Source organism: Tenrec ecaudatus, chromosome 13 (assembly GCF_050624435.1).
Source record: "Tenrec ecaudatus isolate mTenEca1 chromosome 13, mTenEca1.hap1, whole genome shotgun sequence".
Taxonomy (NCBI): domain Eukaryota; kingdom Metazoa; phylum Chordata; class Mammalia; order Afrosoricida; family Tenrecidae; genus Tenrec; species Tenrec ecaudatus.
The window spans coordinates 33905668-33929779 of record NC_134542.1 but is presented as its reverse complement, the minus strand read 5'-3'; the positions used below and the strand labels follow the sequence as shown (position 1 = coordinate 33929779).

Below are 24112 nucleotides of genomic sequence, written 5' to 3'. Positions count from 1 at the left end.
AACTGGGGGGCAACGTCACGGCAGCTCACAGCTGCAGCACAGACAACAAGGGCGTATTATTGACTTCAATTTAAAGTAATCCAGTGTACTTTGTACTTCACGTGCTGTAGGTGGAATAAATAACCTTAAGTTTGAAATTTATGTGAAAGTGGGTTTAACTTGGTCAGACTGGATCAAATATAAAGCCAAAGGCATTTTGGTAAGAGAAAAATACGGTGAGAAACCCAAGAGTCCAGCAGTGGAAAGGTACGCTGGATCTCGGTAACTATTGCTATTAAATATCGGAATCAATGGGTCTACTGTTTCATGAACTATCACCAGAAGCAGTGGCATGATTATATATTAGTATTTAGAAAACCCTATATTATCAGTGCCCTTTATGATGCCAGGGGACCGGAGTTTGGCTCTTTGTAATTAGGTGGCAGGTCTCTATGGGTGCCCCAAGTCTGTATCTTACTGTCGGTCTGCTTGCTTTCTAAGAAATGAGAAATGTCCCCTGCTGGAAAATAGAATCGCTTTCAGTGCATGTGTGTTGGCGTGTGTTGATTTTTCTTGTTCCGAGGCTTTTCATAGAGTCCTGAAGCCTTCGCACTATAATTTAGAGCCAGGCAGCCGCTCAGGAGTTATGGAGTCATTTCCCGTCAGCAAAAGCCCCTCAGTGGTCACAGACCACGAGATTTGAAAAGGCAGCCGGACCTGTCCAGGACCAACATAAATTTTCAGAAGTAGGGGAAATGGTGCCTGTTTATTAAATTAGTGAGAATATTATATTTGGCAGCTAAAATGAATGATGCTTCTCCCCCACCCCCAACCTGCACCCCTGTACCCTGGAAGCACGGCTGTTGGGAAAGTGTGGTGTGCGAGTTGTGTCTATTAAGGTAGCTCTACCCCGTTAAGAATTATTGGCACGTTCCACTTTGTGGCTCCTTGTGGGTTTTCTCCAGGATTTCACTAGATAAATGGGCTCACCTTTGCCAAAAGCCTCCTACTGATCAACATATTTACAACCATTTCTTTTTTCCAACACACAGAGACTGAGCATGATATTAAAAACCACCACCACTGCCACCAGCAGCAGCACCGACGATCCTGTTGTCTCTCTCACCAGGCTCTCCTTTAGCCCCCTAGCGTTGATGCCGCGGGCTTCCCGAGTGCCGTCTCAGGCACCCTCCACGGCTTGCCTACGTGCCCTTTCCATCTGTCCTCTTGATTCATAGAGATTATTAATTTTAGTCCGATAAAAAAATAGGGCTTTTTTCTTGGGTGATTCATTATTTGAAAACATTTCCACTGACTTAAAGGGCTCAGAGAAGAAAACGTGTTTATCCTGATGGATCTCGGTATACTTCCACCTATCACAGGATCCTTTCCACATCCTTTTTTCCTGTAAAAACAAAATAAATTACAGGAATGGCAGCTTTCTAAAGCACATTGGATGAACTGCACCCGCTTTCTGGAATATTTTTCTGAGAGAATGCTACATAGCATTTCTAGTCGTGAAACTTGGACAAAAGGATACTTCACGACAGAAGGACAGCTCCTTGCCTTTCATTTAGCTCAAAGATGGAATACAGTTTTGAGAATGATTTGGACCTGTGCCTCATCAACAGACAACCTTGTATGTGTATGGAGATTGACATTAATCTCCTAATTCCAATATTAACACCCAATGGGTCAAAATTCTAAATTTTGAAAAATAAGAGATATTCTCATTAGTGTAGTTGTCTTTGTCTTGATTTTCTCATGTGTTTGTGGTTTTCTGTGTTGTTTTATGTGTATCACTTCACACGCTGGCAAATCTACTCAGACTTTATGATCTAATAATTACGGTGTACAAATTCTGCCGGGAAAAAATAGTTATGTTTTTCAGCTGTTATGCTATTTGAGCTTTAGGACTCGATGCTTTCCTACTAGTTAAAATATTCCCCCAGTGCATATGAAAGTTATGTTTGTACGCATGCAATCGCATTACAAAGTGTTCAGAATATTGTGACAATGACCACATTGTGACACAGACACAGAATGAGCACCAACACACTCCTATGGCACAGGGTTGTCACCAGCCTCCATTTGATTTTTCTTTTTAATGTGATATCTGCAAAGTGCCCTGCAGCGAAGCATGGCATAGAAAGGTCCCTGCATTGCTCTGGTTGAGGGGAGGGAGCTGGTCTTTTACAATTGACTTAAATTGACTTTGTGTTCTTTATGGACTGTGGGGGGGGGGGGTGAATACTTACCAAGCAATCTCAGGACCTCAGATATTGTCGAGGATACAGATTGACTTAGGTCTTAAAGGATGACCAGAATTTCTGATCACCAACAAAGACAGTAATGATGTTTATAATGCTAGCTAGCAGCAAGCATTCCAAAGCATTTCCTTTGTGCCCCAGTACTTTGCTTAGTCAGATCTTATATAATTTTAGTTCAGGGATAGGCACCGCATGATGAGGAGGTGGCAGAGTTTAACAGCATTTCTCAGCTGACTTCGTGCTTATTGGCCATGTGACTCCCAGTGCTCCTGGTTTGCAGATGCAGATACCCCCAGCTCCTGGGACTCCTGTCAGAGAGAAGGGAGGTGCTCTGAGCCTTGAACCGCACATGCCCTTGATAACCATTGGTTGCTATCCTTATTGCATAAAGCAATTGCAGCTAGAGAACCTAAGTCTTTTGGTTACATTTGTGATGTGGTTTGAGCCGGAATCAGAGCTGAGACCATCTGGTTCCACATGTGGGGTCTCCATCACACAGGACTCTAGTAAGGAGTTAGCAGCACAGTGCGAGGGCATTTTGTGCCTGGTTTCCTTGAGGGAGAGTCGGGGATGAAGGAGGCTTAGAGGTACATTGTTTAACACGTGACTGCTAAGCCAAAGGTCGCTGGTTGGAGCCCACACGAGGCTCCATGGGATTCCTGTACAAGTCTCAGCTTGGGAACCGCCCGTGCGTCTTAGAGGGTGGCTGGGAGCCACAGTGGAGCGGACGGCCCAGAACAGCGACAACATGTCTGCTCTGAAGGCTCCGGGTGGCACTCAGGATTAGTACATTTACTATTGAGAGGGTCCCGATTCAAATCCACTCAGAAGCTCTTTTTAGAAAAGGCTTGGAGATCTTTTTCTCAAAAGAGAATAAAAAATCAATGACAATAAAATAACCACTGTCAACATATTTCTACTCTGACCCTCAGCCGGCTGATTCCAGTCAACTGGAATTCCTCCTCCCGCTGATACACCTCGTCAGTGTGTATAATCAGTTCAATATGGGTCCGATCTGCTTTTAACAAAGTTGATTGTGTCTGGAAGCAGACCTTTCTGCACTGATTTGATTGGTGGGCTCTTTGAGACCATTGCTGCTCCCTGGTTCTTTGGAGAGTCTTCCGTGCGTTCTTCTCGTGCTGTAGGTCATGTCAATAGCACTCGGTTTGAACTTGATGTGAAAGTGGGATTCATCTATCTGAGTGGCTCAGACTTAAAACCAAAGGCATTTCGGTAAGAAAACAGTATGGTGAGAAGACCAAGAGTCATGAGTGTGATAGGTAAGCTGGACCCTGGCAACTATCGCTATTGAGCAGTGAGCGAAGGGGATGTGGTGGGAGTGAAGGATGCGCAGACATATGTGCTCGCGGTTGCTGCAGTCTGACACTTGCTGCAGTTTGCTGGTTCTTCAATCTGAGAGACGGGACACGATACAGAAAAGGAATGACGTCGGGTGCTGACTGGGGAACACGGCACACAGGAAGTATGGAAGAGCTAGGTTTGTGTTGTCCTGCAGACCAAAAATGACGTTCATTAAAAACTGAGGGAATCTGGAAGACTTCAAATGTAGACACTTTACAATGATGTGTGGGGAAGAATTTCTCCATTTAAATGATAGATTGATTTTGTAGCATTTCACCATAAACATTTTATAGAGAACAATACTAATTGGGCACTTGGATTAGACAATCTTTGAAATATAGGATTTTATTTGTGGATTTTGTTTCTATCCATCTGTACTTGCGTATCATTTAACTGTGTGATTTCAAATTCAAAGGCCAATCTATGAAGACATTCCCCACACACTCTGTTAAAGGAATATTAAGTACTAAATTAAATGAAATCAGCATTCTTTTACTACCTGCCCATCATAAATGTTACTGGTTCCAGGTGAGTGCCTATTTACAAGGGTGCTTTGAAGATTTAATAAATGACTGTAATGAATGGGATACCAGGTAGTAAATTTTTTTTTACATCAGGAACAAAATTGAAAGGTAAACTGGCAGAAAATAGAGATTAAAAACAAAGCAAAACAAAAGGACATTTGATATAGTTAACATAACATCGTTACACATACTGATAAAGTAAGAGGACAATGGAAAGGAAGGTTCAAGAGTACAAATACAGAAGACAGAGAAGGGGCTTATACATTGCTTTTCAGTCTGCTTAGTGAGCACCTAATTGCACTTCCAACAGTGGGTTATCCTTGTGTCTGGAGAATCGGCAAGATCCAAAGAACGATGGAACTCAGTACTGAAACCATACAATGGTACCTGTCCTTGCATGTGTCTGGAATGGGAGACGGCCCTCCTTATTTATTATAGCTATATGTATGATGGAATATTGTTCAGTCACAAAGCTGCACATCTTACAGATTAAAGTGAGACAGCATTGCTCAAAATAAAGTCCTAATTGAAAAGAAAGTTTTGGGTATCCTCCAATGTTTATACAGCACATCGCAAAATGATTCCTCCTTTCTCCTCCACTCCTAAGGGTTTGCCAGGGCGGTGGGGTGCATGGTACATGTTGATGGAAACAGACGTGTGCAATTTGGGACATTTAAACAGGCACAGGCACATAGTGCAAACAGCATGACTTTCCTCAAGTTACAAATTCACACATCTAATCTGCCTTTTAAAATCCTCTATTCAAATCACTCATATCGAACATTAGATGGCATAAAACATCTCAAAAGAAACGTCCTTGATAGTTATAAGGGAGCCTGTCAGGGAAGCATTGGACTGTTAGCTGCAAGGTTGGGGGTTCAAACCCACCAACCACTCTTTGGGAGAAAGGTGAGGCTGTCTGCTCAGGTGAAGGTTTACAGCCTCAGATACCTTATACAGGCTCACTCTGAGGCAGAATCCTCGCAATGGCAGTGGGCTTTACCTATGTTGCTAATGTGGAGTCAGTGCTCAGCTGCTAACGGAAAGGGTGGCAGTCAGATTCACCCAGCCATCCTGGGAGGAAGACTTTCAATCTGCTCCAGTGAAGGTGACGGCCTAGAACAACTCACAGGGCAGTTGTCACATCGGTATCCCGAGTATAAAGAAATCTGACAGCACCTAGCAGAACACCACCACCACCTGCAGGTATCATCCTTGTAAGACCTCACTCATTGCCATTGACCTGGTTCAGCTTCTTTTTTCCCCAAATCCTCAATTTACCTTCTCTAATTAAATCACTGCTGTCATTGACACACAAAAATAATTCTGAGCGGTAATCTCGTAGCCAAACGCCCAGGCTGTCACACCCATCCAGGTGTATGCCAGCCGCTTCCTGAAGGGAGCAACGGTTAGCTGGAAGCTACAGATGTTCCTTTCAGCAAGGTTAGCCCACCGTGACTAAATGTGGCCCTGCCTCTGCCAGTCCCTTCACGAGCCATGCTCACGCCTCCCCAGGCTCCCCTCCAGCCTCCAGCCTGCACCTGCGGCATTTACCAACAGCACCATCGTCAGGTAGTTTCTTCCAATTCAGGTCTAATTATGGTACACAGGACAGACCCACATCTGGTGGAAATACCATTATCTTTCCATTCCACTTTTTACAAACTTTTGGAACTCCCTCTTGAGCCTGTGTACACATATTTGTGACTCATGCACACATACACATAGATGGAACGCTGATGGCACAAGTAGTTAAGCAACTGGGCTGCTAAGTGAAAGACTGGTAGTTCAAGTCCACCAGCTGCAGCAAGGCAGAACAATGAGGCAATCTACTTCCATAAAGATTTGTAGCCTTAGAAACCCCATGCAGGAGTTCTCATCTGTCCTACAGGGATAACATAAATTGGAATTACTTCAATGGTAGTGGGGGGAGGGGGGTATATATGTGATGAACTATGTGGTGCTTGGCAGTGTTCCAAGTGGTAGCCAATAATTCATTTCACAGTCATGGGAAACCTGTGAGAGAAGTAATCACATCCCTGTTTTGTGGATGACAGAACTGGAGGAAACTGATTTTATTTCCTGAGCTCCTAGAACAGCGCTTGGCATAAAGGAAGGAGATGGTCAGGAATGGAAAGCTATCCAAATTTTCCCAAAAAGGGGAGCAAACCTCTGTTAGATGATGGGGACCCTTTTATGTGGACACCATCTCTCTTAGGCCTTGTTTGCCAACCTAGCTAGAAATAAAAGCCACCTCCATCTCCCCGTATGCTCCCAGTCACAGCAAAATAGCTCTCACCCCATTCTTGAAGTTCAATTCAAAATCCATTCTACAATTTCTCCATCTAACCTTTATTAGGAAACTTTGATTCCCAACCCTGCTTGTTGGTAGCTACAAATACTATTTATGTCAGCATTCCTTTTCTTCCAGAAGAATTCCTTTGAAGTCGAGCACGGATTTGTGCATCAACAGCCCCCCCCCCCCCCGCCGGCCCCATTTTGAAACAAACAGTATATAGTGCTCTCCACTGCATCTGACTGTTGGAGGAACCCTGCTTATTCACACTAATGACTGCAATCCAGGGCGTAGTGCTTAAATTTGTGGATTAATGAGTATGCAATCAAATGTGATTTTAAGTCACGGATATAACAAACATACTATTCATTTATTTTGACAAGTATTTTAATTTATGAGACTTGGCTACAAATAGAGCAGCCTATTTTGTGAAAGAAAAAAAAAAGAATCCTGCTTTGAAGACAAGCCAACGGTTCTCAGATAATAAACCTCTGCAGAGAATGATGGCAAAGCCTTCACCTGGGAGATGAGCCGGCCATCGTGGGAGAAAGGCTCTCAATGTGCCCCAGTACAGGTGGAGTCAGATAAAGACTTGATAGACAGCTGGAAACACAAGGACACCCTGCTAGACTATGGACATTTTCAAGGAGAGTAAGCCTCTGGCATGCAGTTGTACTGCAAGCAGGATCTTTAGGGATTGCAAAGCTCACAGAACACGAACTAAAATAGGTCAGTTTGGGCTCGACACAGGTGCAGTGGGCACACTTGTAGCCTGGCCTGTCACCCAGGCAGCCTACAGCACAAGTTTCAGCTGCTTCACTTCTCCCTGAGGTGGCCTGCCGTTCCTGGTCACCCAACCCTCAAGGCCAAGTAAAGCACTGAGTGGACCACACATACAGGGAAGGTCACGGCTCCTTGAACATGAGATGTGATTAATGGGTACTACATTTTATCGGCCTGGTTACAGATCAGACTCTTTAACATAGATACATTTAGTAAATTGGCCAGAGTGCTGCCTGAGTGACCCCTTGACAGGTCCAATGTTGTCCCACCTTCTCCAGAATTTCATGACAGCTCAGGAACTGCTGCTGGAGACTCTCCAAAGGTCAGTCAGTTGCCTGATTGATGGGTGAGGAAGCACTGCCCTTATATATTCCATTTAGACACAGCGCACCCTGGTCCTGGGTGACAAGGCTTTGGGGCCGATATTTAAGGAAATTAACACTGCGATTGCAGGTGGGTTTGGCTGCTGTTGGGCGGAGTGGGAGAGCTAACCTTTTGCTGTTACTTCTAATTGCTTTCCATATCCTTAACCGAGGATAATGCGGCTAACCCTGCTGGGATGGGTGTTGGCTTTGGGAGCGTCTAAATGTCAAGATTTGTAATTATGATTGTGGGTATATTACACTCACAAAGAGTGATGCCTTGTTAATTGGGGCCTGAAGACAAGCTGCGCTTGCTCCTTCCACCAGTCACAAGTGGGGTGCTGTGACTGCAGGGAGTACAGGCCTCCCCTGAATGGTAACCGACAAACCGCCCTTTCAACTTTCTGGTTGGTTCTTTCTTTGCAAATTTTTATGTCTTGCTGTTGGGATGTATACTACATACTGGGCTGCAGGGGGTAATTTGCTAGTGTTTTTATTCACAAATGGTCACTCCCCGATGCTCACAGATCAGATTTATTAAAACACTAGTAATAAGAAGTAATGATAATAAGGAAAAAATTATTTCATAATAGAGTTCATATGGGGTCCTTGTGTACCTCTTGTTATTTTAGTGTAGTTAGAAATGCCCCCCCTATTAAATGCAATCTTTATGGAATTTTAATAACTTAACATGTTGCTTAAATACAAACTGGCTGGATGCACATGCCACCCAGAGGGGTTGGTTATTCAGAATCTTCTCTCGTTTATCCATTAGGGATTGAAAGGTAGGTCCAGCTTTCTAGGTAACAAAGACGTCCTGAGCTGGGCCTCACGCTAAAGGAACCATTCTATCGTTTGCTTGCTCATGGTCCAGAGTTGTTTCCCATGGTTACCCTGAAACCTGAGCTAATGTAAGACAGGGCTGGCTGACTCTCCAAAGTGCAAATTCCAAAGTAAAGGGGATGTATTTTCTATAATTCTGATCTCAAACAGGACACCATTAAGAGACCTGCTATCATTGGCCTCCTCACAGGTGGCACTTTTGGATACAGTTCTATTTCTTCCTCTAACGTGCAGTGAGTGAACTGGCGATTCCCCTCCAGAGCAATGTCTGCATTTCAGATGCCACCTAGAGCCAGAACCCTTTGCGAGCCAGGGCTTCCCTGACTTCCGTGACCTCTTCAGATAATGGCATCTTCCCATGAACTCCTGAACTCCATATTTAATGGTAGGAATGATGGGCTTTTAATGGTAAAAAGATGAGCTTGGCCGTTTCTCCTAAACTCACCACAGATGTTTAAGATTTGGCAGAAATTTGTGAATATTATATGGTATTTTATAGGCATGCAAAATTCTAAACTGAAAATTAAAGCACATTCAAAAGAGAAGAAAAAATTAGGGTGCAGTTGATGAAATTAGGACTTGAAAATCCAGGTGGCTGTACCCATCAGCAGCGTTGGGTCTCCACAGTGGGACCTCACAGCAGTGTTCCCAAATCAATGGTCACTGGTGGGTTTTGGTTTATATGCCTTTGTACAGTTTATGTAAAAATAAAGCAGTGGTACTCCCAAATCCCCCCCCTATCAAATTGTATGTGAAATGTGTGCCTGTGTATTAGAGAACTAGACATAGAACCAGACAGAGACAGGAGAAATAAAACCTTAATAAGTATGTCTACAGGGACATTAGGGATTTCATTTCAAAAGCATGGGTACTTTTCTTCCATATCTGTGTGTGTGTGTGTGTGTGTGTGTGTGTGTGTGTGTGAGAAGGGGCTTAATGCTGCAAAGATGAAGCACTCAGGGACTAGCTAGTGAGAAGCTTGAGCCCATAGCAACTTCAAAGGAAAACAATGGTGCCATCTTCTTCCATAAAGACTGACACCCTTGGAAAACCCAGAGGGTGGTCTCCTGCAGGGTCGCCATGTGTTAGAATGGACTGAAGGGCAACAGGCTTGCTGTGTGTGTGTGTGTGTGCGAGCGTGTGTCCATATCCACGTGCATGAGTGGGCTTCATTCAAAATGTTTGTGAACAAAAAGATAATGGTAATTTTCCACCCACTCTTCTATATACACAAGTGATATAATGATTGCACATTGGGCTGCAAACTCGAAGGCCTTCAGTTTGAGGCCACCAGATGCTCTTCATGAACAAGATGAAGCTCCTTCCTCCGGTGAAGTAAGGGTTCACTGTCTCAGAAACCCAAAGGGGCAGCTCTCTTCTGTCTTATCAGGTTCTCAGTGTCAGATTCAACACAGTAGCAGTGGGTTTAGGTTTTTACATCCACAACATGCGTGCAAGGATGCACACACACACACACACACACACTCATACATAACAGGGCTTCAAAAAGTTTATGAAACATTGAAATTAAAAGATCCCAGAAGTTTACACACACAAAAGGAAACTTGTTGCCACAGTGGGTGAAGAATTCAGCTACTAACTGCAAGGTTTGTGGTTCAAATCACAGAAGGAAGCTTAGGCTAGCTACCCCCTTATCGATTTACAGTCTCAGAAACCCTACGAAATAGTTCCTCCTCATCCGCGAGAGTTACTGTAAGAATTGAGTCCATGGATGTGTGCAGGCTCATGTATGGAAAAGCATGCACATTAAGTGTACAGATACAACCATGCATTGTCCACGTGTTGCACATTCTGTGTAGGAGCATTTGCACATGCCTGTGTATGTCTACAGTTTGTGCGTGTGTGTGTACACCCATGGCAGTGGGGATAGGTTGTATTGCTTAATAAAATCGTGAGGTGTTATTAATTCACTGCCGTGGGTTCTGTGACAACTCGTGGGACCTTAGACTAGAAGTCAGGGCCATAGACACTCCCGTGTGAGCGTCTGTGATGACGGGAACCCGAGAATAACGCAGAGAAACTCCACATTCTCTCATGTTGCTCAGATGGTAAGGCCTTATCTTGGAAGTGTTCCTCTAAACCGGTCAAAAGAAAAATAAGATTTAACATAAAATGAGTTTTCTCTATCTACCAGACAACTTAGGAATTTACCCTGAAATTAAAGGAGATACATTTACTTTGAGCTGAAATATGGGTGCTTTCAGCCCCGCAAGAGAAAATTTGCACGCGTGTGTGCGTGTGTGTGTGAAAATATGGCAATTTAGGCAGCTATCTCTTTAAAAATTATAGGGGGAACTAGAATCTCTTAGAACAAGTCAGGTTATTTAGAATGTGGCCTCAAATGGTAGAAAGGTTTACAAGGTCCCTTTTACGGATTTTCAGTTTGAGGAAGAAAGGAAAATTGGTTTTAGCTCATTGACTGCGCGTAGATTGAACTTACTGTGAAGCAGAGCTGTTACCTACTTGCCACGAAGAGGCTAGATCTGATGTTAGCGTCTGATAAAGATGCTAATGGGGCGCTGCTAATTTTTAAAATCCAGATTAAACACTCCAGCTAGCTGTCAGAAATCAAATGAAGGAAGAGAACCTATTTTGAAACCTTTGTTTAAAGTGGCATAAAATTAGCTCACAACTCTGATTGTTATTTAGTTACAAACAGATGCATACACTTAAATGAAATTCTGCCTTGTTTCACTCTCTTCCCAAAGGTGATAATGTGTTTTCCTCTACTTGTGAAATTGTTGTAATTTCACAGTCTTCCTTAGATTTAATTGTGTTTATTAAAATTTGAGACAAATGATTCCAATTTTATTTTGTAAGAAACTTTGTTTTGTCTTTCTTTTCTTTTAATTTCATTTCCAAGTTGCCAGTCACGTGGAATACTTTTGAAACAGTGAAAAATAATAATACATTAAGGTTAGCAATTGCACTGAAGGAACTCAATAAGGCAAATGAGACTTTCTTCGTAGTACATTACCTCACTTGATATGTAATTAAAACAGGGCCTCATATTTCTCAGTGCAATCCCAATGCTAAAACACTACCTCGTAAGTACAGCTTATTAGGGCGGGAGCGTTTGGCTTATTCATTTGATGCCTAAGAATAAGAGCTGAAATGTATAAGAAATTAGAGGTAAAAATAAGGTTATCAGAACTGAGCCTGTAACAGTGAAAGAACCCTCTTGTTGGTGAAGAAACTAACTCCTAGCAAGCATCTTGATGATGCTAATTGAAATCCTGATAGATGTTCCCTGTGACAGCCAACAGAGGTTAACATGTTTTACTTGTCTGCATAAACACCAACACAAGGCGTTGTGCCATTGCTTCTGCTTGTGGTAGAAACGGAACCGAGAGCGCGGCCGGAGTTCAGCCGGGGAAGAGCAACTCTGTACTCCTGTGTGATGAAGAACAAGAATAAAAAGAAAAACAAAAATTACCTCTCTGATGTGTTTAATCTTGGTACTTTCTCTGTTCCTCTGTCAACCTTGTGCTGAAGAGAAGCAACAAAGTAAAAAAATGGGCATAAACAAGTCAAGTGGGGCTTGAGTCTGAAAGCCTGGACCGTTAGTCAAGGCACGAAAAAGAATGAACATTGAACCTGCCATGTGTACCTGGCTCTGTGCTCCGATCCCAAACACACCTAAGCGCTGATCAAGGGAATTAGTATGCTACCTACCCACCTGCTGTGCCTCGGTGAATGTGGGCACACATACACCCAGAGATACACACAGGTGTGTGCATACATACACCATGACCAGTCATGTTAATTGTAAGAGCTTTCTTGTTCAAGTATCAAATCAGATCTGATCCCTTGTAGGGATATGGATGATGTGAAGGTTCAGAGGGCACCTAGCTCTTTTGATCAAGCCTGTAATTCAAGGTCAGAAGTGCTGTAATTGAGCCAAAGATCTTTGACTTCTTTTTGATCTTTTAGTCTTTGTTGTTGTTGATCTTTCTCTGATTACGGTACTTTTGACCTTGAAAAGGTAGAGAATGAGAAAAGGATGAAAATATTCTTTAAAATAAGGTTCTGGAAATTTTGCTGGATAAGAAGCCCCTCTCACTTTGCATGTTCTTCTGAGACACCCCTGGAGTGGTGGGAGTAGTCATGCTTGGCTGAGGATACTTGAATTTAACCTTTGAATCAGAACCTCCATTGTCTGTTAGGTCACATGGGGTCTCTGTGGGCTGCAGTCTATTCAGGGGCATAGGAAGACCGCAGCCACAGTTTCTGCAGTGGGTGTGTTCAGAGCAACGCACTTTGACCTTTTGCTTCACAAAAAAAGCATCAGCATGGCGTGTTCTTTCTGGTGCTTTTATTTAATTGGTGATTAGAAGGAAACATCTTTAAAAATTGAAAGAAGCACCCAGAGCTGGTTGAGTATGAAATGTATAATCTTCATGAATTTGTAAACTAAACTTGGAGAGTTTAATTTTGCAGGTAGGGGATGTGATCCAGGTTGTGCTTCTGCCTGCCCTGGAGGGTTATTTACCTCTGCAATTCAGGTATTGGTTGGGAGCGGTGGGCAGTGGGGGGTGGGGGGGTAGGCGGGGAGAGGCCATGTTGGGAAGTTTCTTCCCTGATAAATTAAAGATAGCGTGTTGGGAGAAATGGAAGTGGGGGAGTGTCTGAGGTCAACCTGTTAAAGCCGCCCCACCTCTCCATCTGCCCGCCATCAGCTCTGACATGTTCACTCTTTGCAGAGACTGAAACTGAAGATGCTCCCTATTGAAAATGTACCTGCGACGAAAGAGTGGGTGCATAATCTCCATTTTAGGCGCATCGTGTGAGCAAAGCCAATGCCCTCTGAATTTGAATACAGAATAAAGCATTCTTTCTCTGCAATAGCAAACCTAAAAACAAAAATTTTGTCAACAATGCTACTCAGGCACTTTAACAAAACTTACTCTGAGTTCATTCTAAACACACACGAAGTTCTAGAGACTCTATCTTGTTGCTGTGTTAGGTTTGACTACATGTCTCACTTCATATTGCGCTCACTTTCCCATACATACATATGGAGCACCTACTCTGTCATAGTCACCGAGCTGAGCATGGCATAGACAGCCATCCACAAGGTAGACCAAACCCTGGTTCTCTTGGACCCTATGTGTTAGTGAGTTGAGGAGACAGGCAATGAATAAGGTACAAGAAGATATGTGGCACTTATGAGCAACTGTACAACGAAGATCTGTGGGAACCGAAATTCTGATTAGAAGTCAAAGCCATGCAAACAGATCGTTTGGGATCCTGGGGTCTTTGGGAAAGGTCAGTGCTGCCCAGGTTGACGGGACCGCTGGCTGCACAGAAGGAGAACGCAAGGGGCCGCGGCAGAGGGCGGAGGGCAGCAGAGAAGGGCTCCTTCCAAACCAAATAGTGTCCACGTGCGTTTTGCATAGGATTGAGGAGCCTGCAGCCTTTCATTTGCTAGCGATGAGTCTTCCACATGCCACAGAAATCCACTCTGTGGGAAACGGTAAACCACATTTTAAAGATAAAGTTCTCTTTTCTTACATCAACGGGAAGGGACTTCCCCACGGCCGTTTGCAGTCCCGGGGCAGTCTAAGAGCCAGCATGCCTTCAGCGCGAGGTCTCATGCAGCGGTTTATGTTAAGGCGTCACTGGGACGTTTTATGCCAGAACCTCTGTTACCTAGTAATGTGTTCCTGATAAAGTAAGAAGTGCGGTTAAAAGGCACCAACCACATGGGATTTTAATGAACTGTCAATGTCAGAAGCAAGTTTTAGTCTCTGCTCTTGGTCGTAATTAAGAAGGAGATGGAATGAGCAGTCTCTAATCTGGCAGGATGGACGAAATCAGAGCCGGTGAGGCCCGTAGATTCAGTAGCTGGTCCTCTTCGGTTCGGAAGTGTTGGTGACCGGGTGCAGGAAATAAGTCTTGACATCTGTGAGAAAGGCGTACTGCCCCACGCGTAATGTTTCTGAAAGCAGACCTCTGGGTCTTCCTCCCGTGGAGTGTGCAGGTGGATTTGAACAGCCAGTCTTTTGGATAGTAGCTGAGCATTTAACCGTGTGTCTCTAGGAACAGGGACTTCCTTTCATCTGTGAGCCCAGACGATAGTTTGCTGAGATAATTCCTGTCAATCATGAGATTGGGAGAGAGGCCAAATCAGATGTTAATTGAAGAGATGATGAGACCAGGGAAGCCTTCGCCTGTCTGGGAAGAGCAGCGTTCCTGGAGTCTCAAAAGGACGCATGTCACATGGACGAGGTATACAAGAGCCTCGCGTAGGAATCACTGCTCTTCTACACCACAGCCTTATTTTATTTTTAACATCTGGTACAATGTTGCTTGAAAACTCTGGTGAAAATTGAAGAGGTTCCAGTACCAATTATCATTTACTCTTTCACTTTAGGAAACCAAATCTCTGAGCTACTCGGTTCCGCTCTTTGATAAATAGATGTAATAGCGCTACTATCTGTGTTATAAACTTGTGTTAGGATAATAATATAGAACATTTTAAAGACTCAAAAGGAAAAAAATTTCATCAAAGCCATAGATAATGATGTATGAATTATGTACTTTATGCTCTTATATTTCTGATGGATATTCTAATTTTTCTCTTTCCCAAGTATTGAAGTTGCACAGGTTATATTAAAAGTTAATGACCGATAAAAGGCAAAAGTAAAGTGTTAATTTTTACATAAACCATTGACATGACACTATTCTGGGTGTCTTATAGCATGTTTCCTAGTTGACTGCTATATGAAATGAACACACCTGATTTATGAAAGCACAGCATGACACTCATAACACAGGAACTTCGATGGGTGTGAACCTCTCACCACATTTAATAAATGGATGTGCTGCCTTTTCATAACTTAACCCCTTCGGGACTAGAGTATTTTCTGTTTTGATAGCTTCATTGGTGCTGTGTATTTTCAGTAAGGAAAGACAAATTGGCAGCAAGGGAAGTAAAGCTGAAGTACTAGGGACGTTGATACAATTAGTGGGATGGAACACACATGTCCCAGGTGGAAGAGGATTTCAGGATTGATGGGTTGAGAACTGTTTCTTCAGATTCACGCAGGTTTACAGGTCACGCCAAGAGGTCACATGCTCCACAACTGGGCTAACAGTTTCCCCAGACACTTAAGAGGCTGAACATGGTTGATTGAAGACAAAATATGTCCCAGGGGTCATGATAGTATTAAAGTGCAAAATTCATCTTTTTTGGCCAGATGATTAAAAAGATCAAGGTCTACTGATTATTTTTATACTAGAATAATCTTCCATTATTATTCCATTTTATCTTGCTGCAAATCGGTTCAGCAGTACTACCAATTAAAAATAGAAAATGTTATGTACTCAATTCCTAGAGTAAATTTTTTTTCCTGCCATGAGAGGATTGTTGGGTTTTCCAATTAAAGAAGTCTCCATACTGAAAATGAGTAGTCAATTATGAAAATTAATTTTGAATTGCCAATTTGCATACCCCTAATTGTATTCATTTCTTTTAAAAGACTGAACTTGGAATGTATGATGTTTTGATTGGTTACCCTTGCTCTTGTGCTATTAATACTATTGCCAACAAGGTTCTCCAGTGAATGGGGCTTTTGAGTCCCTTTCCCAAATAAATGTTTGATTCATAAGTATTGAATAAGTATTCATAATTAGGTTTGTTTTATTTAATGAATGAAAAATAACCAAGGATTGTCTAGCAGATCTCAAATTTGTACACACGATCTTTTGTTGGATTGACAGTGGCCCTTCGGAGATTCCTTTTGCATTCAGACATTTAAATATCTCTAAGATGGCATTGTGTTCTGGCCAAAGAAATGCTACTGCAGAGGACTCAACCATTAATGTTCCCCCATGAAAGTGTGTGCATAACTACATGGGTATCTTGGTGCAGCTGCCTTTAACTTTATAAAATGCATGAAACTAGAACATTTAAAGGTCCTATATTAATGATAAAACACATAAGCCTCATATGAAAGAAAATGTAGATGTCTTTTAGAATAACTCGGTTAAAAGCACTGATGTGGATTCTCATTGGACTTAGCATTCATTGTGTTCAAACCAGTAGACATAGAGGTATTCACGAAGACAATGAAGAAAAGAAAAATTCACGTCCACACATAGGATGTCTTACGCGAGAGGGATTTTTAAAAGTTCATAGAAAAAGTCCATTATTTTTCTGTTTTCTTTTTTCCTACACATTTTGGAAGCTCTCCCATATGCCAAGATGAGATAAATGATACACATGCACATACATACCTGCCTTTATTTCCAGGACAGATATCATTAGAGACCCTGTCATGTATTTTAGTTCTGTGGGATAAAAATATCCCATAGAACATGTTAATACTCAACTTTCATTACGGAACATTACCGAGGAGACACTGGCGAGGAAAGGAGGCCGCCAGCTCATTCCTCAAAGACACTGTTGTTTCCCTCTTTCAGAAGTACATAAAGCAAACCAAGGAAGGCATGCACCGTCCCTAACTTCCCAGCCACAATCACTTTTGAATAGATAAAGGAATTGGAGAGTTCAGTCACGGCACAGTCACATGAAAGTTTTGAGTTTCGCGAGACCTCTTTATTGAAAACCACACAGAGCCCACCATCCAGCAGGCAGTGTGTTTGTGCGATGTGCCTGTCCTCCGAAGTAATTAGTGTTGCGGATTTGTTTGTAGCTGATTGCTGTGTTTGATGAGCAAGAACCACTTCACAAGATTGAGAGCCCCAGTGGAAACCTGGCAGATCAGCAGAGCCCAGATGCCTTTGAGAGGGAAGTGGCCGCCCAACTGGCTTCCTTTCAACCAATTGGTGGGGAAATCGAAGTAACCTCTTCGGCCCTGAAATCAGGTATGTGCGTTTTGATTGGAATGCTTCTCACCTGGGCGATAATGGTTGTCTTGTTGATCACGTATGGCTAATTTATGACTTTTATTTTGTTGATACCTTTCTTTAAGAAACATCTAGATCCTCCCCCCTTCTTCTACTGTTGCACCTCATTGCACCTCGCTTTTTGCAGCTGCTGCTGCTCATGGGTCAGTAACTGCCCTTCTTCCTGAGCTGAAGGTGAAAGCTGTGTGCATGGCCCTGAAGGGACACCAGGAGGCAGTTGATGCTCTGGCAAGGTTAGCCTGTATCCTGGGAGGATCACTTTTTTTTTGAGGATCACATTTTTAAAACAAGAAAAAGAAATCCCCAAAGGAGCATTTGGAAAAAGCTAAGGATTGTAAAGGGTGAACGAACCATATGATCAATAAAGGTCACTTTCTGTTTGTTGCCACCTTCTTTTTCTTCCACAAGCTCTCTCTCTTTGTTTGGGGAAGAGATTTAGAACTCAGTGTGGCTGATTTATTCAATAGAGAACCACCACCCAGGAATTTGGTGCGGAATTCTCTTTGGTTGTTTTTGCTCTGAAGGTGTTGTTTGGGAGAAAAAATAGAACATTCTCCATTGGTTTCCGCCAATTTACAACTCCAAGAAAAATAGCATTTCAGTTTTTGTTGAAACCTCTTAGAGATATAAATGACTATCGGTCTAACAGCATGAAGTCTTTTGGAAAGCCAGTAGTATTTTGTTACTTGAAACAGTTTTTGTTTTTTTAAATGTCGAATGTATGCAGAACATTTTGCGACGAGGTCAATTCGCCAAGTTAGAAGAACAGAAGCTAATTCCATTTTGCAAAGTGAGTCTTTTTCTTCTTCAAAGCAAAGCATATGCTTAAAATTGTGACGTGCACAGTACCAGTCTTTCCCATTTGAAATGAAATGCATTGTAAAGTCAATCTTATGTCTCCTAATGCTAGCACGGCCATATTTTGTACTAATTTTCTGGAAGGCATCGTTAGTGCCCCTGCTAAAATAAACCAAATGGAAATGAATGGCCCAGGCTTGGTGATTTTCTTCCAACGTTTGTAAAACCAGCTCATGAAGCAGGCTGCTGGAACTGCATGTTGGAGGGCTTTCTGTCAGTCTCTCTTCATCTGGAGCAAGGTTGTGGCTTCGGCAACCTTACAGCCCTATCGTTCATTTGCATAATGGATGCCTTTTTACCCATTATGCAAATGATGGGAGGGAAATTAGGCAATAAGGGAATATGAAAAGGGAGAATTGCACTTGCTTGTTTTAATATTCTATTTATAAGCAAGCATTGTGGTCTTCAGAAGACGGAACCTAGAGTTCCCCTCTGCCTGGGAATTTTTTCTACCTTTTTTCTTATGTTTGTTTGTTTTCCGCTGGGGGAAATAATTTCTCCTCCTCCCCCCCACCCCCAACCCCCCTGCAGTTTTTTTTCATGATTTCTTTTGCTGAGCCATTTGAGGAATATATTAATGTATGTTCAGGAAGAAAAAGAGGTCGGAGATTCACTCTTGTTCTGGAAGTGGGCTTTCTATTTCTGCAGTGCAGAATTTTGGTAAGAAAGAGATTTTTTTTAAAAGCCTATAGACTGGTGTCTACTGAGTAGTGGCAGGCACTGAGCTACCAAGGCACCCACGTTTCTAAACCTCTCTCTCCTAATAAATAATTTGAGCTTCCAAATAATTAGTTATGTTCTATTTCTCTGACTTTAAAAGTGAGAAACAGACCAAGAAAAGTGATATGGCTCACCCCAAATTATGCTATTTTGCAGCAGAGACAGATTTTGAATGGTTGCTGATGGGCACCAGCCTGCAATGCCATGCTGTTCCGTTGCCCCTCATATATTCTTGGTAACAGAATGCATAACAATGCCTTCCATGGGATAGTTTTGTGAGTATTTCTGCAAACCTTGAAAATGTTGTGTCAATCGCTCACAAATCCCATCTTCATCCACTGCTATGGGATAAAATGAGAAGATGCGCTCTCTCACTTTTAGGTAGCAACGTATGTCTTCCAGCCTGAAACCATGGTGTCTCTTATTCCTATCCCTCCCACCATACCCATCTTCTCCCTGTCAGTTCTCCCTCACCCATGTCTACTGAGAGGCAGTAGGTGCACCCTTCATCACCAGGGTGGGTGGCACCCTCCAACTGACCTCTTCTTTCCAGTGTCTGCTTTCCACAATCCCCTCTGCTGCCTGAGCTGCCTTTCTCAATCACAAATCTGATTATCACACCCCCCCCCCACTTAACAACCGCCAATGGCTCCCCATTGTCCCTAGGACCATGTCCAAGCTCATTAGTGAGTGATGCAGATGGTGCCTGGGAAGAGCTGGAGGAATTTGGGCAGGGAGAAATGAGGACACATCTTCCTTTACCATCTGAATGGTTCTGCCCGAGTGAGAAATGTTCACATTTGAGACTTTACAAAAGGAAACAAAACACATTTATTGGTTCTCTTAGATTAAAAAAGAAGAAAAATGCTAGAAAAAGAACCAGTGGGAGCAACTTTATTTCTACCCATTTCGCTGTTTCACGGTGTGGTCACAGGCTGGCATTAGCCACCATGATGAATGGCTGTTGTTGGCAGGGTGAGGGGTGTTAGTGCCTCTTCTGGGACTGTGAATGGTTATGCATTCAGGCCTACCCAGCAACTCTGGGGCAGAGGGAGAGAGGTATGGTCAGGGGACAATTAGGGTATCAGTTCCAGCAACCCCTTGTATCGGCGTGCTTTTAAAATCCAGAAACCACAACTGCAGTCTTTCCACCTCAGCTCCTGTAGAATGACTTGTCCTAATTTGCACTGGGCTCCCTGAGCCAGGCTGGTGCAGTGGGGGCAGGACTGATTCTCTCACATGATGGCATTCGAGTCGCCCGTGAACTCTTCAGACACAGTCAAAGAAATAGGGGATTTGATCGCAATCCATTTATGTGCTTACGTTGCTGAAGGGGGCAATTTAATAAATGCAGACATCAAAACATTTCTATGATCAAATTATTTTGATCTCCAAAAATGTCTTTTACTCTCATTTACTTTACTGCTTTCTATTATGAAAATATACTCAATGCTCAGTATCATTTTTATATCATTTTTTCTAGCATAAGATCCAAACCAAACCAAATCCACTGCCATCACGTTAATGATGCCTCATGGCAACCCTGTAGGATAAGATAGAACTACCCCTTTACCAGAGTAGAAAAGTCCAGTCTCTCTCCCAGGAGTGGCTAGTGGTTTCAAACTGCTGACCTTGCAATGATCAGTCTAACGTGTAACCGTTACGTCACCAGGGTCCTTACCACTAGGTAGCATCAACAATATGACAGGAAAATACAACAACAAACTTTTCCGTGTACATTGCTCCTAAGATGGACTCCTCCTCGTCTTTTGTTCTGTCTCAGGATGAAATAGTCATCACAGAATAAGCAGAGAGCTCCTATTTCTAGCTTTCCATAAATCTAGCCACTCAAAGAGATGGATCGACATAGTGTCTACAACAATAGGCCCAAATATACCAAGGATGGGGGATAGTGCCACCTTGGGCCACTTTACAATGATCACCTTAAAATTTAGCCCCTGTCATCCCCCAAGTTTCCCGCTCTACTCCAAGCACACATGCTGTTTTCTTCACCTGATGTTCCCTCTTGCCTCTTTTCTACTTTGCGGAGTTAGTTAACTTACGTTTTATGTCCAAGTTCATGTTTGTGAAGCCCAATCCAAATTATCTAGATAGAAATCATCCCTTCCTTTGTATATCTTGCCATAAACCCCCGGCACATTTGAATAATCTGTGGATGGTGCAGTGTGCTATAAGACTCGTGGTTAGTAGCGCAGCCTGTCATCCACTACTGAACCAGACCCAACCTCGCTGCCGTGGAGTCGATTCTGACTCACAGGGGTCTGATAGGACTGAGTAGAACTGCCCATTTGAGTTTCCAAGAGTGCACCTCCGACAGGAGGCAGAAGTCTTGAGTTTCTCCAAGAAGTGGCTGGTGGTTTTCAATCACTGCCTTGTGGTCAGCATCCCAATGCATAACCACTGTGCCACCAGGGCTCTTTAATTTGTAAGAAGAGTTTGATATCAAGAAGGAAATCACATAATTCCAATTTCATATTTCATCCCTCTAAATCAGTGGTTCTCAACCTTGCCTCAACGTTCCTCATGTTGTGGTGACCCCCAACCATAAAATTATTTTTGTTGCTACTTCAAAACTCTAATTTTGCTACTGTTATGAATCGGGCAACCCCTGTGAAAGGGTCAGTCAAACCCCAAAGGGGTTACGACCCACACTTTGAGAACCACTGCCCTAAATGATTTCCTACCATTATTTTCTAATGGACTTTCCTCCCACCCCCACAATATGCTGCTAATTTACAAAGTCCAGGCTGAGCCATAACGCCCAAATCATTGGAACAGTGAATGATTCTATGTTTATAAAGCTGATCAATGTCTTTTGCCTTGTAGCCTAAGACCTGGTACCCTAAGAGGCTACTCAAAACAAGAGGCATGATGGGGGAGACAAAAGTAGGGGGGAGGTTGATATCCCAGGGCCATATTCAGAATCTATTTGGACTTTAACTTTCCCTAGTTTAGGGATTTACCAAGTCTACACTATAGAAATGTGAATGATTTTTGAACGCATGTGTTCTTTCAAAGATTATTTCTCATTTTTAATAGATAACATATATTGGAACTTACTGAGTTCTAAGAGTCCCTAGGTGTGCCAAATAGCCTAAGACTAATGGGAAGTTTTGTTCTTTGAGCCCAACTAGAGGCTCCATGAATAAAGGCCAGGCTGTCAACAATTATTTATTATCTTTAATTTTTCCAACAATTAATTTCCATCGAAAATAAATGAAAAGAACACAAGAACCAAGTGAATGGACAGAGCAGCCAGAATGAACAAAGGGAATGTCCTTGCATCTGCAAAATCGAATTGTCACTGACCGAGTTGTATAGAATTTCTTCAATGGAAACTTAATGTATTGTCTTAAGCTTTACTGAAAAGATAGTAAAATATTACAACAACAAAAGGTTTTTCTCTTGGTGTCTTGGGTTTCAGGCCTATTCCTGGGGTATTGGGGGCACTGATTCAGAAAAAGGCATTGCCTGCACCACATCAACGCTAGTGTCTTAGATGGGTGTTCCACTCTGTTTTCTGCTATTAAGTTATACTAAATTATTAATTTATCATTCCACTTTTAAATATGAGATGAATTCAGACCCACAAATTGTGAAGTAGGATACAAAAGGTTAAAAATGTTTGAAAAATAATTAGATATTAAAGGACGTTCAAGGAAAACTACATATGGACCCATGGTAACTGGTTGGTTAAGTCTTGAACTGCCAGTCTGAAAACCAGTGGTTCAAACCCACTAGTCACTCTACCCACTAGTGCAATCTACCCACACTACATTTGTGATCAACTCGTAGGTCACGGCCGACGTATTGAGCACCCCTAGATTAGATAGCAGTGAACTTTTCTTCTTGGTACAGGGGACTGGGCAATATCTACAGACTACATACAAGTTGGGTGTTACAGAGCAAGAACTCAGCGCGAGAAGAGTGGAAAATGAAAACAAAAGGCAAATATATGGAAGGTGTGAGGACAATTTAGAACAGTCATTCTCAACCTTCCTCACACCGCGACCCTTTAATACAGTGTCTCATGTGGTGGTGACCCCAACCATAAAATTATTTTTGTTGCTACTTCAGAACTGTAATTTTGCTACTGTTAGGAATAGTTATGTAAATATCTGATATGCAGGATGTATTTTCATTGTTACAAATTGACATAATTAAAGCATAGTGATTCATCACAAAAATAATATGCAATTATATATTGTGAAATATTTATTGCTAATTACACATAAATGAAATTTTGTCTTGAAGGATGGTGTAGCATAAGTTAACAGTCTTCACGCCAGGTACTCTTAGGTGGGCGGATCTGCATGTGGGAGTATCTGCATGTGGGCAGACTGCTTGGAGATGGATAGAGGAGCAGTGTATCACTTCCTAAGACCATTAGAAATAAGTGTTTTCTGATGGTCTTAGACGACCCCTGTGAAAGGGTCAGTCGACCCCCAAAGGGGTCACGACCCACAGGTTGAGAACAACTGATTTAGTGTCTAAAATGTAAGGACTTCATAGCAATTCTCATATATATTTTGAAGATAACATGTCAGAACACATAAATTTATAGGAGTCAATGGCTAAGTTATCTTAAATGTTTCTGAAGTGAAGCTAACTCCACACTTGTTAAGAACCATCCTAACCTTTCATTTAAGAGTTCTGTGTAGAGGTGGAGAAGTTGTGTCATCTTAGAGCAAGTCTGGGATATTTTAATTTTCATAAAGGAGCTTAAACTCTGACATATTTGGGGCTTTAGAACTTTTGAATCTCAATTTATTGTACCAAACTCATTACCTGTCAGTTGATCATGATAGAGAGCTTGGAGGACAGAGTGGAACTGCTCCTGTGGGAGCTGGAGGCTGTAACTGTTTGTTGGAGAACAAAGTCTCATCGTCTCTTGCAGAGTGCCTGCTGGGCATAAATAGCTGACCTCGTGGTTGGCAGTCAAACAGATAGCTCACCACTCCATCTGTGTTAGTTTAGGTTGACCAGAGAAACAAATCTAGGGACACTCACACATGTGCAAGAGTGAGCCGTACATCACAGAACAATCGTATATTGAGAAAGCATTCCAACCCAGTCCAAATCAAGTCCATAAGTTCAACATTAGCCCACATGTCGGATACTGATCTATAAATTCCTCTTTAGACTCATGGAACACAAGCAATTATGTTGAATGCAGGAAGATCACAGGCTGGCGGGTGG

The 24112-nt window shown here is 42.5% G+C and overlaps 1 protein-coding gene across 1 annotated transcript in view; it reads left to right on the top strand.

Moving 5' to 3' along the window:
• Positions 1-24112, top strand: part of PARD3B (par-3 family cell polarity regulator beta) — a 1162664-nt gene that overhangs the window by 416164 nt on the left and 722388 nt on the right. Inside the window, exon 3 of the mRNA XM_075530369.1 lies at positions 17101-17272. Coding sequence (XP_075386484.1) covers positions 17101-17272 — 172 coding nt within the window. The remainder of the gene's footprint in view (positions 1-17100; positions 17273-24112) is intronic.